Source organism: Octopus bimaculoides, chromosome 4 (assembly GCF_001194135.2).
Source record: "Octopus bimaculoides isolate UCB-OBI-ISO-001 chromosome 4, ASM119413v2, whole genome shotgun sequence".
Classification (NCBI taxonomy): Eukaryota; Metazoa; Mollusca; class Cephalopoda; order Octopoda; family Octopodidae; genus Octopus; species Octopus bimaculoides.
The window spans coordinates 133,717,771-133,736,821 of NC_068984.1; the positions used below are offsets into that span (position 1 = coordinate 133,717,771).

Genomic DNA, 19,051 nt, shown 5'->3' on the forward strand with positions numbered 1-19,051 from the left:
TTTCTATTTTGTTGAATTTACCTGTATTTACCTGTAATTAAAGTCACTTTGTGACAAAAATTTTGGTATAGAATTGGTTGAGAACCTTTCATTAAATTATCTTCCAAAAATCACATTAATATGTTGATAAATAAAAAAGTTAGAGTTGTTTAATGAAACCAGCCTAAATTTATGATTATGTTAGAAATTAATTGAAACACATAAGGGGTGTAATTTGGTTAGAAATATGGTAACAAAAGGGTTAATCCTGCACCGCCAGTCTGTCAAGGGATCTTGTCTTACGACCACCATGGGCCCTTGGGCTAGTCAGATCCTTTCAGTGAAAATTACATTTGAATCTAGATATTTGTTGGTTTGTTTCTGTTGCAATTGTTATGGATTTGAAATGACATTGAATTACAATTTCAGATTCTTTATGAGCGTGGTAAAGTCTACCCAAAGACAATGCAGATAATCAACAATCTTCCTGGAAATGTCATCAAAGAAGGATTAAACCCTGGAACAGAATTTTGGCAAAGTTCCAAAACTTTAAAAACCCTCTCAGAATGCAATTATTTTGTTGATGAAGAATCCAAAGAGACTGTGTGGCCAGCTGCCTTGAAGAAAATGTTGTCTGATAGTAAGTAATGGCAAATTTATTTCATTAAGAATTTGGTGCTGACATTTTTTAAGAATTGTTAAAAAACACTTGCTGTGTATAACTCAGATTTGTTTTAACTTATCTTAACATTTTGTTGTTTGTAGGTGATGCATTGAATTCTAGTGCTGCAGATGGTTTTGTCTTGGCAGTATCAGCTCTTGGTGCCATCTTATGGTAAATACATATTCCTGTTTTGTTCCTTATCTTTGTTAAAAGAAAAAGAAATAACACCTAAAATTGGTGTCACGGGGTACTGGTGCTATTTAAAAAGCACTCATTTTGGTATCGCGTAAAAAGCATCCATGCTGGTGCCATGCAAAAAGCACTCATGCCGGTACCATATAAAAAGCACCTGTGCTGGTCATTTCCTGTCAAGCCGTCCAACCCATGCCAGCAAGAAAAACGGACATTAAATGATGATTTGAAATTGAATTAGATGTTGATATAAAAATCAGAATTAGCTAATTTATGGTAGTTTGATACTTTGCTTTCTTCAATACATATCCCACTAGGAAGACATTCCTCCTCATCCGTTAACAATAATAATCCAGTAATAAATTTATCTTTTACTTTTTACATTGGGCTGCAGCCTTGTCATGAAGTATTTTAATTTACTAAACCATCTCCAGTACTTACGTTGTTTTACTTCAAGTCTAGTATTTATTCAGTTGGTCTTTTCTGCTGAACTAAGTTATGGAGACATAAATAAACAACACTGGTTGTCAAGAATTGGTTTTGACATAGACACACACACTGACATATATACATATGTATGTGTGTGTGTGTGTATATGTATGTATATATATATATATATATATATATATATATATATTTATTTATTTGTATGTGTCTGAGTATATATATACGTCAAGTGTCCACACCGTTTCTATGTACCAAATTCAGTCACAAGACATTTGTTGGCCTTGAGTTGTAGCAGAAGACACATACCCAATGTGCTGTGCAGTGGAATTGAACTTGAAACTAAGTGGTTGCAAAGTAAGCATTCATATCTTCTTATGAATGGCTTTAATATCAAATTTATAAGAAATTGGGTGTTAGAGGATAAAAATTTAGCAGTAAAATTTCATCCTATGGTCTTTTTCATATTTTCATTTCAACTACTTGTTTGAAACTATTCAGATTTAATGCAATATCAACTGCTTAATTTGACACAATTAACTGCAAGCGGTCCGTTAAGCGTTTTGCTTGATAAATAATTTTTAATTCAGATGGATTATTAAACTAATTTCAAAATAGTGACCCCATTGATGCTAAATACTAAGAAAAATTGTATTTTTTTCTAATTAAATTCATTTATATTTTTCTAATTTGTTGTAATTGCAATTAATTAGGTATTTGAAACACACTTTAGTGGATGAAGAATTGCTGTCTATGAAGAATTTTGAAGAATATGTCCCTCTTGATAAAAATAATTCTGTATCAGTTCCAAACAGTTCCGTGGCCAGGAATTTTTCTGGAAAACGTCATATGGTAAGTTATGTGTTGTCTGAAAAGACTTGCCTTCTTTATCATTTTCATCATCATATAATGTCTGCTTTCCATGCTAGCATGGGCTGGACGATTTGACTGGGGACTGGCGAACCGGATGGCTACACCAGACTCCAGTCTGATCTGGCAGAGTTTCTCCAGCTGGATGCCCTTCCTAACGCCAACCACTCCGAGAGTGTAGTAGGTGCCTTTTACATGTGCCACCGGCATGAGATGACAAAAGATATTTGTCATCTCATCTCTGAAACTCAATATTTCCTGAGATCTCACTTCAACATTTCTTGCTATATCTGTAAACCTATTCGATCTACAATTGAATGTAAATTCTTAATATATGATAAACAGAGGTGAATGTATTCATCTTCATCCTTGTATGCTAGTGTAGTTGCACTCTTACAAGCCATAGGTCTTGCACATTGATTTCAAATACACCTGTTATGAGAGTTACAGCTGGTGGATCAACCAAACACAAAATTTTTAGCCGGTATGATGTCTGTGAACCAAGACACTAAACTATTAAATGCTCAGTGTGCTTGGCTGTAAATAGGTATTCTATGCTGGACACATCATTTCTGACCAGTTTAGAAATGCTTCTGAGCCAAGACACTGTACTAGTAAACAGTGTGTTTAGTTGTAAATAAGTATTCTATGGTGGACGAACTCTCTGCTCCAGACTGCAAGAGCACTATAAAATCATGTAGCAATTCGCTAACTATACAACTCTCACATACAACTTGTTTCAGATACTCTCAACAAAAACGGTCTTTGCTAGCTCTATGGTTCAGTGGATTGGGGAACTACATTCTTATATTTTGCTTTATGCTTGTCAGGTCCTGGATGATGTCACTTTGTGTAACTTGGACATCACAGAAAATGGTTTGAATGGTTCGAGAGAAGGAACTCTTTTAGAAAAACTGGATCACTGCAACACGCCATTTGGTAAATAGAATTTATTTTTATGTTTATTCATTTATTTAACTTATACTTATATGATATATGGAGGCACACACATGGCTGTGTGGTTAAGAAGCTTGTTTCCCAACTGCATGGCATCTTGGGCAAGTTTCTTCTTCTATAGCTCTGGGTCAACCAAAGCTTTGTGAGTGGATTTGATAAATGGAAACTGGAGGAAGCCTGTAGTGTGTGTGTGTGTGTGTGCATGCGTCTGTACCTTTGCTTGACATCAGATAATGGTTGTAAATGAGCATCACCATTATGGATGTGATGTTTGTTTCCAGTCTTCTGTGAAAAACATGTTTAGTTATGCGGAAATATTTCTTCACCTGAAAAGTTGTGGGTTGGTGTTAGGAAGGGTGTCTGTCCATAGAAAGTCTGCCTCAACACATTGTGTCTGATCCATGGTTAAGTAGACATTAAATGATGATGATGATTGGTTTCTATCAAATGATCTGATGATAACGATGATGAAGGTGATATCTTGCAGATCTAGCAACTGCATGAAGCCATCTTCATCATTTTTTCATTTAACGCCCATTTTCCATGCTAGCATGAGTTGGACGATTTGACTGGGGTCTGGTGAACCAGATGGCTACACCAGACTCCAATCTGATCTGGCAGAGTTTCTACAGCTGGATGCCCTTCCTAACGCCAACCACTCTGAGAGTGTAGTGGGTGCTTTTTACGTGCCACCGGCACGAGGACCAGTCCGGCGGTACTGGCAACAGCCACGCTCAAATGGTGTATTTTACGTGCCACCTGCACAGGAGTCAGTCCAATGTTTTGTTCACATGCCACCGGCACGAGTGCCAGTAAGGCGAAGCTGGAAACGATCGCACTCAAATGGTGCTTTTTACGTGCCACTGGCATGGAAGCAAGATTGCTGTTCTGGCAGTGATCCCGCTCGGATGGTGCTGTTAGCACTCCAATGGCACGGGTGCCAGTCATCGAAATACTACCATAAAACCAAAGTGTTGTAATGCTAAAGAGGTTTGTATGGATTCTTGCTTTTGATGGTGATTATATATTTGAAGTGGAATATTCTTTTGGCTTTGGCAGGGAAACGTCTATTCCGAACATGGCTTTGTGCACCCTTGTGTAACCCAAAATCTATCAATGACCGTTTGGATAGTCTTGAAGATCTGATGAACATTCCAGATGTAAGTGCTGAGACAAGGGAACTACTGAAGAAACTCCCAGATTTGGAAAGAATTTTGAGCAGGTGTGTGTATATATATATATATATATATTTCTATTTCTATTATCATTTAAATATCAATCTGCATGGCTGTATGGTGGAGAAGCTTGAAGGAGTAGTCAATTGCATTCACCTGAATTGGTAAGGCGTTGGACAAAATGTCTTGTATTTGCCTTGGTTCTTTATGTTGTGAGTTCAAACAAATCCTTTTAAGGTCAGCTTCACCTTTAAACTTTATGGAGTTGATAGAATAACATAGTAAGGAAGTACGGGATTTGACAGTATTGACTAGCCCATTCTTCTCAAAACTTGCTCTTGTACTTAAATCAGAAACAAGTGTGAAGAACTGCCAGAATCATTAGATCTTTGGGAGGTAAAAAAAAAGAAATTATTACGTGGTATTTCTTCCAATTTTCTATAGCATATGTTAAAATTCTGTTGAGGTCAACTTTGCTAATCATCCTTTTGGGATAGATTAAATGAAGTCCTGGTCAAGTATTGTAGTTGATGGGATCAACTTAACCACTGCTCAAAATTACTGGCCTTCTTCCTTAATTAGAAACTTATTATTTTAGCAATGATGTTTTGTAGAGTATCGGTTAAAATAGCTGCTGTTCATTGATCAGAAATCAATAAAATTACTTGTCAAATATTGCAATTAATTATTCTTCCATAACCATATTTTTAACAAAATACTCTGCTGGTGATTTAATTAATTTTGAAAATATTTGGAGAGTTTTAGTAAATAATGTTTCCCTTTATTAATATATGAACAAAAACGTATTATATTAAATTTTGATGCAAAGCATTGATTGAAATACATAAACTCTAAAATGAGTGTTTTTATATCATAGTATCAAAGGTGGCATCAAAAGTTAAATTTTCAATATTCCTTCTAATCCAGTACACATTTTTGGTTGGTTTCAAACACAGGTTATTTACTATATTGCATCTAACTCTGTTGAAAATATTGGCTTTGGGAATTGACTGAAGGAAGGATTTGTGGGTATCTACGTATCAAAGATTTAATTAATCAAAATATAGTATAAATAGAACCCTTTTAAAAAACTAAGTTAACCTGGAAAGTCCAGTTTAAAAAAATTTTTGTGAAGAATAACTTCTTAAACTATATACATGAGTTGTCAGTTATTTTATTTTGTTTTTTATTCTTTTTGCATTTTTTAAGAATTCATGCTCTTGGATTATCTAATCGGAGTAATGAACACCCTGATAACCGTGCAATTCTCTATGAAAGTCTCACATACAGGTAATAGAGATGTTTTTAACCTTCTCTTAATAATGATCCATGTATTTTATCTTCATTTTACCCTTTTTCTAAGACTTGAGTTTGTAAAAAAATCAAATTTAATTTCGTACATTTTAGTAAACGGAAAATCGAAGATTTCATTTCTGCTTTGGAAGGATTTAAAGTTGCTCAAAAAATAATAAAACCGTTTCAGGATAAAGTTGATGGTTTCAAGTGAGTATCATTTCATTTTAAAGTGTCTAATTTTGTGTGTATGTGTATATATACATACATACATAAGTTGATATATTTGAAAGAGTTAAAATATTAATTGTTGAGCGTGATCATTGCCAGAGCAGCTGTCTGGCTTCTGTGCCAGTGGCACGTAAATAGCACCATTTGAGCGTGATTGTTACCAGCGTCGACTTACTGGCACGTGAAAAGACATTCGAGCGAGGTCATTGCCAGTGCTGCTGAACTGGCTCCTGTGCAGGTGGCACGTAAAATACACCATTTTGAGTGTGGCCGTTGCCAGTACCGCCTAACTGGCCCTTGTGCCGGTGGCACGTAAAAGCACCCACTACACTTTCGGTGTGGTTGACGTTAGGAAGGGCATCCAGCTGTAGAAACTTTGCCAGATCAGATTGGAGCCTGGTGCAGCCATCTGGTTTGCCAGTCCTCAGTTCAAATAAAGAAGTGAAATAGAACCAGTGTTTATTATTGGTATAATGACATTTCTGAGATGCAACAATATATGTTTCAACACAGGAATTAACATCAGAAATCTTGCTAATCAAATACAAAAACAATATATTTTGTTTGGTCAGTGTAATAAATTTCCATGCAACATGTATTAAAGGGTGAAAAAAAAAAATATTTTGGGGAAAAGTGGTCTGAGACAGACCTCATGACTGGCTGTTAAACATTTTTCTTGTTTGAGGTAACATTTATCAACACAATACATCATTATTTTAAGTGTCATGTAATATGTTGTAATCCTAGTTTAATGGTCTCGATTACAGATCTATTCTGTTGAGAAAAACAGTTACTGTGAAAAGTTCATCATCTTCTGGTTGTTTCCCTGATATGGCAGAAAAACTAAAATATTTTGATGTAGGTATTTACATAAATCAATATGTTTTTATTAAAGAAAATACTTCATGTAATGGCAATGTTTAATTTTTTTTCTACATCGTTTCATTATTCCCATGTTTCTGATCTACTAAGTTATGCTGATGTAAATGAACCAACAATGGTTGTCAAGTGACACTGAGGGACAAACACAAAGACCCCCTCTCTCTCTCTCACACACACACAAACGTGCATGACAAGCGTGTTTCTGTCTATCAAATTCATTTGCAAGGCATTGGTCAGCCCTAGGCTATGTAGCAGAAAACAGTTCATCAAGGTACTGTGCAGTGGGATTGAACTGGAAGCCAAGTGGTTGCAATGTGAGCTGTTTAATCACACAGCCATGCCTTTGACTATGTATAACCATTTAAATTAAAAGTTCAGTAGTTTAAATATATTGGTTGGGGTGTTACCAGTGAAGATGTCTGCATTCCTCTGTAAAAATGTATCTTGTAATTTAGCAAGCAATATCAGGATTAGTTACTTGAATGACTGAGCCCCATGAGGTGAGGTGGCTGCTGTAGCAGGTGTCTCTGGCCATTCTCTGTGGCATCACAATCATGGTCATGTTCACAGGGTGTGACAACACCCCATTTGTTCTGGAATATATTACCTTCCTCTCATCTTCTGCAGCTTAACTCCCCCCCACTTTTTTTTCTATTTCTTTGTTTCCTTGTAAATAAATTTTGATTCAATCTTTATATAAATAAAAATAATATTCATTATAATAATAATGAAATTATTGTATACAGTGCTCAGGTGCACTACAACTTGTCAAAAGTGCGCATAAAGCATATGCAGTATTGTACAAATGCCTGGAAAGTGAACAGTGTATGAGTCAGATACATGCTTGCGTGTGTATGGAGGGGGGAACATCAGGTGTAGTGTTGGCGAATCTCAGGAAGCATGGAAGTTTTGAAGGATGCAGTGCTCCGACAACTAACAACTGATGCTGGCAGTTTGTTCCATACATCAGCAACTCTTAGCATGAAAAAGTGTTTCCGAAAGTCATGGGAGCTGTGCTGTTTTCTGACTTTGTAAACATGTCCACGGGTGTTAGACAGGTGGAGTTGGAAAAGGTGCTCAGAGTTATTGTTAGTAAGATGGTTAATAATTTTATGGTCTCTGTCAAATATGAAACTTTAACATGACATTAAAGCTTGATTTTTCAGTTGGTTTTACTTGGCTGATTGTTACATTTTGGTATTGTTTTTTCTTAAATCAGAATGGGTTTGATCACAACAAAGCTAAGAAAGATGGGGTCATAGTTCCTAACAAAGGTAGGTAATGATTTATTTTAATACTTACACATAAATTTTCACCCTATCTTAAAGTTTTCATTGACATGTATCTCTCTTACTTCTGAGTGGACAAATGAGAAATGAGAACTATAAATGTGTATGTGTGTATTCCTGAAGATGGTTAATTATGGAGAATAGTGTGATTTACATAAACATCATCATCATTTAACATCTACTAAAATGCTTGCATGAGTCAGATGAAATTTGCTGAGGTAGAATATATTGAATCTTGATTTAATAACCCAACAACTGAATATTTATATAATTCTCAAATATTAGAACAATTTCCCCAAATGGCTTAACCTCATTCTAATCAAGTTATAGAAACTAATTAACCAGGGTTGTTGTGGTGTGTTTCTGAACATGTAGTTGTTCACTTTTCCATGCTTTCATGAATCAGACAAATTTTGTTGAGGCAGATTTTCTACAGTTGGATGCCCTTCCTGTCACTAGCCCCCACTTGATTAATATCTTCCCATGACTGGAGACAAAGGATAGCGTTTGTTTGATCATTACACTCGTGACTATCATGCAACGTCTAGGCAAAACAGATATATATATGTACATATATATTATGTGTGAGACGTGCTTCTTTTAGTTTCTCTGTACCAAATCCACTGACAAGGGATTGTTTCCCCTGCGGCTACAGTAGAAGTTACTTGCCATGCAGTGGAACTGAAACAGCATGGTTGAGGAGCAAACTCTTTACCACACTGCTCCTTATATTTTTTGGAAACTCTGGAATATTTAAGAGCATGGAGGCTGACTGCTCCATTTGTTTTCATCCGTCACTATCATCATTGCCTTCACTGTGTTAGTGCTATAAGAATTTGGCAGTTGATTTGCTTCTTCTTTGCAGGAGTTGATTCTGATTATGATGGTGCTGTAAAAGATATCAAAGAAACTACCAATGCATTAGATCGATATTTAGACCAACAAAGACAGTTGATGTGTTGTAAAGTAAGTTTTAAATTTAATTTATATTTCAATTATATATTAATTATATAGTACTTTCTATTTGGTTCCTGCTGTTTCTGAATTTTTGCCTTTGCATTCATTGTCTCCAGTCTATGGTATATTGGGGTACTGGTAAGAACCGTTATCAAATGGAAGTGCCTGAAAATATGTGTAAGAAAGTACCAAATCAGTATGAGCTAATGTCTTCCAAGAAAGGATGGAAACGGTACCGTACAAAAGAGATTGAGAGAATGTTAGCTGAAATGACTGATGCTGAAGATAGACAGTCTGCAGCTTTGAAGGATACCATGCGGCGAATATTTCATCAATTTGATACGGAGTGAGTAAAATTTTCATTATAAGGAAATAGTTGTTTGTTTTCTGTTTTTGGCATCCGTGTACATATTCAGGAAAAGTTTGGCGATTAAAAAACATGAGACCTATAAGTCTAGAATGTCAAAAACTTTTCCATGATACAATGAATGGATTAGTTTTCATTTTTAGATATTTATTCTAGTTATGATGTTTATGAAACAGTTTCTCCTAACTTATTTCAAACTACTAAAAGTTTAAACATGCATGATGGCCATTAAGGGAGGTAACTAACTCCTCAGCATCAGACGGTCAGTTTTTCTAATTTTTTTTCATCTTTATCGGTACCCTTTCCCTCTGAAATGTAATTAATACCAACGTATTTGTTCTTGGAGTTTTTGTGGAGTTATAGTCTCATTTCAAGTTATTTGTCGCAACAGTTATCAGATGTGGGACCAAGCTGTCCAGTGTTTAGCTGTTCTTGATGTTCTCCTCTGTTTGGCTGAATACAGTCGCTGTGGCGAAGGAGCCATTTGCAGACCAGAAATTGTTTTGCCTGAGGCAGATTCCAAAGTATGTTTTATGATTCTCTTTCTTATTGCTTTTCTACAATTTATTTGTGTTGATTTTTCTGGTGAACTAACATAGTCATATGAGAATTACTTCTTTCCAATATTCATTGTTTTTGTGTTAGTATACTTGGAGAGATAAAATAATGGAAATAAAAATTCTAGGATGTCACAATTAATGAAGAACCTTAAAGAAAAATGGATATAATCTTAGTGGCAATGTGGTTAAGAAGTTCATTTCCCAACCACATAGTTTTAAGTTCAACCTCACTGTTTGACACCTTGGACAAGTGTCTTCTAAAACCCTGGGCCGACCAAATCAGATTTGGTAGATGGAAATTGGAAGAAGTCTATTGTGTGTGTGTTTCCTTATCTTGATATTGCTTGATAGTTGTTAGTGTTGCTATCATACAAGCAGTGTCATTCATTTCCAATATTCAGCAAAAACTGGTCACGGGGTAATGTTGCTTACCTGGAAACAAGTGAGGGCTGGTAACAGAAAGGACATCTGACTGTTGAAAGTCTGTCTCAACTAATTCTGACTCATGCAAGCACAGAAAATTAGTTGTTAAATGATGTACACTTCATAATTTATTTAAAAAATGTGTCGAAGGGGATATATAGCAGTGCATCTGTTAAGCTGCAATTTTATCAGAAAATTTGATCTGAAGGCGAATGCAAGTTCTAATTTCTCTTATATTCTATTAGAAGAATTTTCTGAGCCACAGAAAATTGAAAATAATATTCCATATATTTTGTGAGTCATTTCATCGAGTATAACTTGTAATAAATATGTTCGTTGTTTCAGCCATTCCTTTTGATACGTGATGGACGTCATCCTTGCATAGGACGGTCGTCTGCTGCTGAAGACTTTATTCCCAATGATATGATGATTGGAGTAAAAGATGTAAGCTTTTTTTCTTTTACATTTTATTGTTTTTTTTTCTCTTTTATTTCTCTTTTTATGAAATATTTTAATATGGTTCTGATTATGATCACATAATCAACATTTGGATGTTTGGAGTGAATTTTCAGCAATTCTTGAATTACCCTTTAGCATTCAGATTGTTCTGTTGGGCATCCAACTGTAGAAACCAAGCCAAAATAGACCATGGGACCTGGTACAGTCCCTGGCCTTGCCAGCTCCTGTCAAGCTGTCCAACCCATGCCAGCATGGAAATGGACGTTAAATGATGATGGTGATGATGTAAAGCTTATTTATTGACGTTGTTTTGAATTAATCATGCATTATGTTGTAGCTTAGAGATTTCAATGGTGTATTTTCAGAATGACATTTTAGGGTAGGTATGAGAGATTGGATCTGGCTGGTTCAAATATAAAACAAATGAAAATTTGGGCCAGATATGGTCAGTTTGAAAGCTAAAGTGTTAATAGAATGGTTAGTTTAGAAAATTTACAGTCTTGTTTTCAATAACTTAGCATAGATGACCTACTGGGAAGCCATGTATTCACTTCTTCAGCAAGACACTTGTTCCTGTCCCTTTATCATACTGTCACCTCATTCAGTACTATACCCCAGGGGGGTCTTTCGAGTATTTGCTGACCTCACTAGTGCCAGTACTGTGAAAATAGCATCCATTATAGTCTTTGAAATGTTGGCATTAGGAAGAGCATCAAGCTGTAGAGACCATGTTAATGTAGTCGTTGGACTTTTGTTTATTGGTTCCTGTTGAACTGTTCAACCCATGCCACTGTAGAAAATGAACATTAAATGATGATGATGGTAAATCTTTTTAAAAAGAAAGTCACACTGATATTTTTTTATGCTTGTGTAATATTGGCTGAAACTGCATCTCAATGAGTAGATTTTTTCTTTGGAGTAAGAAAGTACATTAATACTGATGTACGTCATTTACAAGTGGAGGCACAATGGCCCAGTGGTTAAGGCAGCGAACTCGTCATAGGATCGCGGTTTCAATTCCCAGACCGGGCGTTGTGAGTGTTTATTGAGCGAAAACACCTAAAGCTCCATGAGGCTCCGGCAGGGGATGGTGGCGAACCCTGCTGTACTCTTCCACCACAACTTTCTCTCACTCTTACTTCCTGTTTCTGTTGTGCCTGTAATTCAAAGGGTCAGCCTTGTCACAGTGTGTCATGCTGAATATCCCCGAGAACTACGTTAAGGGTACGAGTGTCTGTGGAGTGCTCAGCCACTTGCACGTTAATTTCACGAGCAAGCTGTTCCGTTGATCAGATCAACTGGAACCCTCGACATCGTAAGCGACGGAGTGCCAACAGCAAAAGTCATTTACAACATCAGGAGAAGACATGGCAGTTAAGACCTATGTTAGAAAACTGCTCAAGTATAAGTGATGCTGCTATGACTACACACACAAACCTTATGAACTGTAACCAACGAAAATGCTACCTTTTTCAGCGACGAGGATTCTGTACCCTTACCTGATCACTATTGATAGTCATTGCTTCACCCCCCCCCCCCGTTTTTTTGTTTTTGTTAGAAGGAAAAGAACGCTCTAAAACTGTACTGTTACAAAGCAGTCTTTCAATGAAGTAATTACATCTTTCTCGCATTTATTTTCAGAACATAGAAACTGAAGACCCCACCACTGATAGTCAAGTAGTATTGGTAACTGGTCCCAATATGGGTGGGAAATCTACACTGATGCGTCAAGTTGGATTAATTGTTGTCATGGCTCAGATGGTATTTATTTTCTTCTTTTACTCCTTCTTGATAATTTTTTTTTTCCCCATTATGTGATTGATTAAAAACTTCTTAATTGCTTTCAAAATTGTTATTATTGAAGGATTCACTTTAATGATTATCAATTATTTCTACAAAGTTCAGCTAACTTGCTACTTGTTGCCTTCTTTAGTTTCCCTCACTTATGGAAGGCAGATGTTAAACGATGATGATGATGAATGTTTGTTTTCTATGTTCAATTATAATAAAAGCAATTTTACATTACTCTATACTTCTGTAGAGTACAAATTTATTCTTATACAAGAATGTTGTTAACTTCGAGGTTTCAATCAACTAGGTCATCATCAGACTGCAGAATAATATACAGTAATACCTTACTTTACAATGATCCGCTTTATGAGATCCTGGGTTTATGAGTTTTATTTTATAATAAATATAAAAAGGGTAAACAGCCATTTTGTTTGTGTGGCAATACTGGTTCTGATGTGTCTATACAGCAATGGAGTAAAATGACAGCATAAAATTTCATTGCTACTCTGGGAAATTGCTCTCCTTTATGAGCGACCTCCAGTAGCACATTTACTCATATCAAGGCATTACTGTATATATTTATATATGAGAAAGATGGCACGTAAAAAGCACCATTCGAGCATGATCGTTACCAGCGTCGCCTTACTGGCACTTGAAAAAACATTCGAGTGAGGTCGTTGCAAGTGCTGCTGGACTGGCACGTAAAAAATACCACTTGAGCGTGGCCATTGCCAGTACCGCCTAACTGGCCCTCGTGTCGGTGGCATGTAAAAGCACCCACTACACTTTTGGAGTGGTTGGCGTTAGGAAGGGCATCCAGCTGTAGAAACTCTTCCAGATCAAATTGGAGCCTGGTGCAGCCATCTGGTTTGCCAGTCCTCAGTCAAATCGTCCAACCCGTGCCAGCATGGAAAGCGGACGTTAAATGATGATGTGCACATATAGGAAACATAACCTTTGTATATAAAGTACATCGTATGTTCATAGGTGACGGGGCCTGTGAGGTTCTTTTATTGCAATTTGTTGTTTGAGTGTTCAGTTTGTGGAAGAAGAATCTCTGTTGACATTTAATTCTCTCTCTCTATTTATGACAGGTGTGAAGTTAGAATAAACATGTTTAAATTGTGATTTCATTCTGTAGGGTTGTTATGTGCCAGCTGAGAAATGTCGGATAACTCCAGTAGATCGAGTGTTTACTCGTTTAGGTGCCAACGACAGAATTATGGCAGGTATGTGTTCAGTTTTCCTTTTGTTGTAAGACCAGCTTCAACTGACCCCCCCCCCCACCTCATTGCATATGTAGTTACTTTATTAACTTTTGAGTGATGATGGAAGTCCAAACAAAAAAAAAAAAGGTTTAAGTTGAATGAAAATGATATACAATGTGTCTGTTTCTGACAATGTTGAGCAAATGTCTTCAATAACCTGGGGCTGGTAGATGGAAACTGAAAGAATCCTGTTGTATGTATTGTGTGGATGATAGTTATAAGTGAGTGTCACTATCATTTATTTCCAATATTCTGCAAAAAAAAAAAAAAAAAAAGGGGGTGGGTGGGTGGTAAATATTACTTGGCCGTGGCCAAATACTATCTTGCTTGGAAACATTGTGACCCATGCAAGCATTTATATAATTTATATCCCAAGTATAGCTATCATTATTTAGGATAAGAATTGATAGAGAGAGGCCCCTTGCATGTCACCTTTAATGCAGCAATATTGTACTGATATTCAATTTTTATATTTAACGCTTTTGTTAACTATATTTCTGTTGAAATACACCTTTGTTTCATCAAATTTTGAAGGTAATAAAGAATTTAGTAAAAGGTCATTATTAATCTAGTATTTGGAATATAAACTGAAATTTTAATGGAAGACTTAATTTAACTCACTTTAAAACTACAATTGCATTAGTATTACTTTTACATGTGGAACCAGCCAAAATTACTGTGCTGTACAATATTTTCCAGGTGAAAGTACTTTCTTTGTGGAACTTAGTGAAACTGCTTCAATCCTACAACACGCAACAGAGAATTCACTAGTATTGTTGGATGAACTTGGTAAGTTTTTTCTTAAAACTGATATTGATCTATTAATCTGAATATATTTGCATGATTAAACTTCAGTTAAAATATCTTGTTCTATAAATTGTCAATGTACTAGAAGAATCATTTTCATGATCTCTTTGTAGGCAGAGGAACTGCAACCTATGACGGTACTGCTATTGCAGCTGCTGTAGTGGAGGAAATCTCGAAGACTATCAATTGCAGGACACTATTCTCAACTCATTACCATTCTTTGACTGACATGTTTTCAAGTGATCCCAATGTTCGGCTTGGACATATGGTAAGTCTCCAGTGTGAAAATGGCTGTGTGATAGCATATAAGATCATTGAGCATATATATCTAGTTAACCGTATAATCTCTTCCACCAATTCTTTATATATATATATATATATATAGTAATTTCAGTTCAATAAGGGTTTGAAAACTTGTAAAATTTCACAAACAGTGGACACCAATGATATTTAGTGATTGGAGAAAGCACAAGGAGTTTGACAAATTATCTAAGATTCAAAGCTGGAATATTTTTAGGCAGTGTTTGGTGAGGTGTGTACTTTATAAAAATATCTTCCATCCTTTTTTAAAGGCATGTATGGTAGAAAACGAGAGTGAAGATGATCCAACCCAGGAAACTATAACATTCTTGTACAAGTTTGTAAAAGGGGCATGTCCTAAAAGCTATGGCTTCAATGCTGCACGACTGGCCAGTATTCCCAATGAGGTAAGATGAATTTTAATATGGCCAGCCATCTTTAAGCACTTGTCTAAATATTTGTAAGCGACATGTACATTTTTATTTTATCACCAGATCATAACCAATGGTGTGAAAAAAGCCAAAGAATTAGAGAATAAGACCCAACGCATTCATTTGATCAGGTACGAAGCCATTTAATTTTCCTTTAACTGTGCAAGTAAACCAAGTTACTATTTAACCAGCAACTTACATAAATCTACTTTTCTTGCAGAGATCTATGGAAATTTGATGCAAAAAATCCGACAGAACTGAAACAGATGGTGCAAGCAATTGGCTGATTACTATACTTCTCTTTTATTGTTTTAAACCTGTACACAATTTTTGGCAAAAAAAAAATAAATGATAAACAAATTTATTATGTCTTAATTATTTTATTACAAGTTTAGTAATTACATTTTCAGAACACTAAGAATTGGCATTTGGTCCTTTCCTTCGTCCGAAACCAGCAACCACATTGACAAATCTCCTGTTGTATTGCATGCGTCGCTTAGCACGACCAGTCTTCTGTTTCTTCTTTTCTTGCTTCTCCACCTGGAAAAGAAAAGGTCCATTTTCATTATATCACCCCAACACATCAAAAGATGCTTCTAACAAGATGGGGATATTAAAAAAAAGGAAAACTTACTTTGGGAGTTTGTCCCTTCACTTTGCCAGCTCGAGCCAAAGAACCATGGACTTTGCCTGTTAGAGAAAACAACAGTTTAAGAAACAATTCACCAAATCTAAATGTACATATAAAATGACAACAAATAACTTGCAATACTCATCATCCAACATGTTTTCCATGCTGGCATGGGTTGGACTACAAGCAATATAAAACATCACTCACCTCCAAGCATTCTCATATCCAAGTGAAGAGTGTTCATGTCTTGCAATGACCCAATCGAGAAATCATTGGCAAGTGGGGAGCCATTGAATGTTAAAACTTGCTCATTGATATCAAATCCACCCAAATTGAAAAGCATGTTCTGAAATGTATAATATAGAATAAGTCTTTCAAGATTTCAAAAGAAACATTACCATGCATACATCTCTAGCCTTTTCAATGCCACCAAACTTCTATTCACTCCATTGGTATCTAATTATCTCCTACATTTATGTGAGAATCCAGTGAAGTGATTTTCATTATCAAGTTTGAACAGCTTTACTAGTTACTCATCAGAGCAACAAAGAATTGCTTATTCTTTCAACTGGTTTTAGCTATTAGATGAGAACATATTTATAACACCACCTTCAACAATTCAAATCAATCACCACACAAATGGCTCTTGCAGTATCTACTTAAGAAATATCACTCCAGGCCATGACAGATGACATGTCTATATATTAAATTCCTTCTGATCTTAGATCTGCAGCCATATTATTATGGCACAAGCAAACAATGTATGAAGTATAAAGAACGAAGTAAGCTAACCATGGTCGTCGTACTAGGATGAATCAGCTTGAGGCTATTTCAGTTTGAACTGCTGCCCACTTGCCATACCAGAGCATGACCATATGAAAGTTACTAATCCCAACCCCCTGTCAATAACTACTGCAACTGGACTAATCATCTTGCTCGTCTTATGCACGAATGGATTGGCTGAATACATTACAGCTAGATGGCCAGCAGTTCTCAACTGAGGCCCATATAGGATTTTGTGCTGCCATCATCTCATTGCCCAGGCTAGCATGGATTGGACAGCTTGAATGGAGCTGGCAAGCAGCATCAGACTCCATCTGATCTGGCATGGTTTCTTAGTGTGTACTGGGTGCCTTTAGTAGGTGCAGACATGCCTGTGTGGTCAGGAAGCTTGACTCTCAACCACAAGGCTTTGGGTACAGCCCCACTGTATAGCACCTTGGGCAAGTGTCTTCTGCTATAGCCTCAGGCCAACTGAAGCCTTGTAATTGAATTTGGCAGGTGGAAGTTCCTGTTGCATGTGTATACATGCCAGTGCTTGTCTCCTAACACTTTGTTATAAAAATATGTGAAGTTTATTTTAAACATAAATTGGCAACGGGTGTCCACATGAGTAAAAATGGTAATCAAAGGGGTGCGCAAAAAAAAAAAACGATTTAAATTCTCAATTTTAACTAGGAAATTTTCAAATAACTGGAATGGAAAGACAAAAGCATTATTACCTTGATATCATAAATAGTCTCATTCCCCATCAGACTGAGGGTATGAGTCTCATTAGCCTTTACAAACAGCTGCATCTTGAATCTCTGTCAAAAGAAAGAAATAAAGATTAGAAAGCGAAACTGCAAAACCCAACTCATGAATCAGTGATAATTTTGCAAAACTAGGAAGTTTTATACTCTTGAGAGGATTAATAAAAAAGCTTTGTAAACTATTGCTTGTAACATGTAAGTCCGGTTGCAAAACAGATTCAGGTAATTTACACTGCAACAGCTCACTGTAAATTAGTGATGTGGGGATTTGTAAGTTCCAACATTTTAAAGATAGTACAAATAAGTAGGGAAAAAAAAAAAGCCCAAAATTGGCTGCCCTGCATATATACATAAACAGTTAATTACAAACCATTTTTGATAAGGGAAAGATCATAGATAAATAAACAAGCTAATTTGTTCCCAACTTTACTGAATACCAATCTCAATAATTTTGCAAGAAGTTCCGACACATCTTCGTCAAAAATGAAAGGTTTCCCTTCAAAATGCAAGTAACTAAGGAACGTAGAGACATATTGTAACACATCCATAATGACGTTAAGCTGGATCAGCTAAATATCTCAAATGAGTGAAAAAAAAACTGAGCAATTATTCTGTTTTAAATAATTGTAAAAACCACCTATTATTTGTACAAGAAATACATAAAATTTTCGTCTTTTGTCAACGAAAACACTTACCGCGCCTAAATTTCAATTCACACTGAAAATGTAAATACAAACGAATCCAGTAATGTTTCTTAGTTATCAAAGTTAAAAAGCGATTCGTGTACCTGGTCTCTCAGATCAACAAATAAAGAATAAACTCAACGGCATAACTACAGGGTTTTACCCCCCAGACGGGTAAAACCCAGTAGTTATGCCAACTCAACTTCTAGAAATACAATAACGAGACACAACAATTGCGACACTTTTTGAAATATGGTGCAATCACCAGTAGCAACAAGCATGAAAAATCGATGTCGATGATTTCACGATGTGTCGCAATTGTTCATTTGTGTTTGGTTACTGAGTTTCTATTAGGTTTTCGTTTTACACAAATTAAAGTACTTTGTGCGCTTTAATCATATTCAATTGAAAAACAACCCAACTTCCAAATGAATGTCCATACTGTCTCATGACAATAGGCTCAATAAAATGCGGAAGTAATATCCTCATTAGTGTGTCCCAACGATTTCGTTTTCTCATAACTTTCAGAAGGTGTAGATTATGATTACATCGGGTTTAAAAAAAAAAAAAAAAAAAGGCCCCGCACACATTATATACTATCGTCATCATACCTACAATAAAGTGAAACTTGTAAGGAAAAAGTGGGATGAGCGCGCGCGTCCACCAATCTAAAAGGCATTTGTAAGAAAATGTCCTACAAAAAAAAATAATTAGGCGGACGTCGGAGATGAAAAAAAAATTTTTTTTTTCGAAAATGGTTTCTTTTATTAGTTCCCCCTTCGTACCGATTTCGTTTCTTTCTCACTCTTACAAATATTGCTTTTCAACATACCTTACCGTCTAAAAACATTCACTTCTTACCGAAT

The 19,051-nt window shown here is 35.9% G+C and overlaps 2 protein-coding genes across 3 annotated transcripts in view; one reads left to right on the top strand and one right to left on the bottom strand.

Moving 5' to 3' along the window:
* Positions 1-15,703, top strand: part of LOC106880162 (DNA mismatch repair protein Msh6) — a 31,777-nt gene extending 16,074 nt beyond the window's left edge. The window contains exons 16-35 of the mRNA XM_014930001.2: positions 409-619; positions 745-814; positions 1,993-2,131; positions 2,980-3,088; positions 4,166-4,328; positions 5,491-5,571; positions 5,689-5,784; positions 6,573-6,663; positions 7,907-7,961; positions 8,842-8,942; positions 9,050-9,279; positions 9,692-9,824; positions 10,629-10,727; positions 12,384-12,503; positions 13,675-13,762; positions 14,501-14,590; positions 14,722-14,876; positions 15,181-15,315; positions 15,403-15,470; positions 15,560-15,703. Of these exons, the coding sequence (XP_014785487.1) occupies positions 409-619; positions 745-814; positions 1,993-2,131; positions 2,980-3,088; positions 4,166-4,328; positions 5,491-5,571; positions 5,689-5,784; positions 6,573-6,663; positions 7,907-7,961; positions 8,842-8,942; positions 9,050-9,279; positions 9,692-9,824; positions 10,629-10,727; positions 12,384-12,503; positions 13,675-13,762; positions 14,501-14,590; positions 14,722-14,876; positions 15,181-15,315; positions 15,403-15,470; positions 15,560-15,626 (2,301 nt within the window). The 3' untranslated portion in view covers positions 15,627-15,703. The remainder of the gene's footprint in view (positions 1-408; positions 620-744; positions 815-1,992; positions 2,132-2,979; positions 3,089-4,165; positions 4,329-5,490; positions 5,572-5,688; positions 5,785-6,572; positions 6,664-7,906; positions 7,962-8,841; positions 8,943-9,049; positions 9,280-9,691; positions 9,825-10,628; positions 10,728-12,383; positions 12,504-13,674; positions 13,763-14,500; positions 14,591-14,721; positions 14,877-15,180; positions 15,316-15,402; positions 15,471-15,559) is intronic.
* The window catches only part of LOC106880164 (FAU ubiquitin-like and ribosomal protein S30), a 5,707-nt gene continuing 2,355 nt past the window's right edge, over positions 15,700-19,051 (bottom strand). Inside the window, exons 1-5 of one of the 2 annotated variants that reach the window (XM_014930004.2) lie at positions 18,198-18,354; positions 17,473-17,556; positions 16,178-16,316; positions 15,974-16,029; positions 15,700-15,879 (exon numbers count right to left, since the gene is read on the bottom strand). In XM_014930004.2, coding sequence (XP_014785490.1) covers positions 15,754-15,879; positions 15,974-16,029; positions 16,178-16,316; positions 17,473-17,547 — 396 coding nt within the window. In that variant the 5' untranslated portion in view covers positions 17,548-17,556; positions 18,198-18,354 and the 3' untranslated portion in view covers positions 15,700-15,753. Of the gene's footprint in view, positions 15,880-15,973; positions 16,030-16,177; positions 16,317-17,472; positions 17,557-18,197; positions 18,355-19,051 lie in introns of those variants that run through there. The other variant, XM_014930003.2, reaches the window with a different exon arrangement.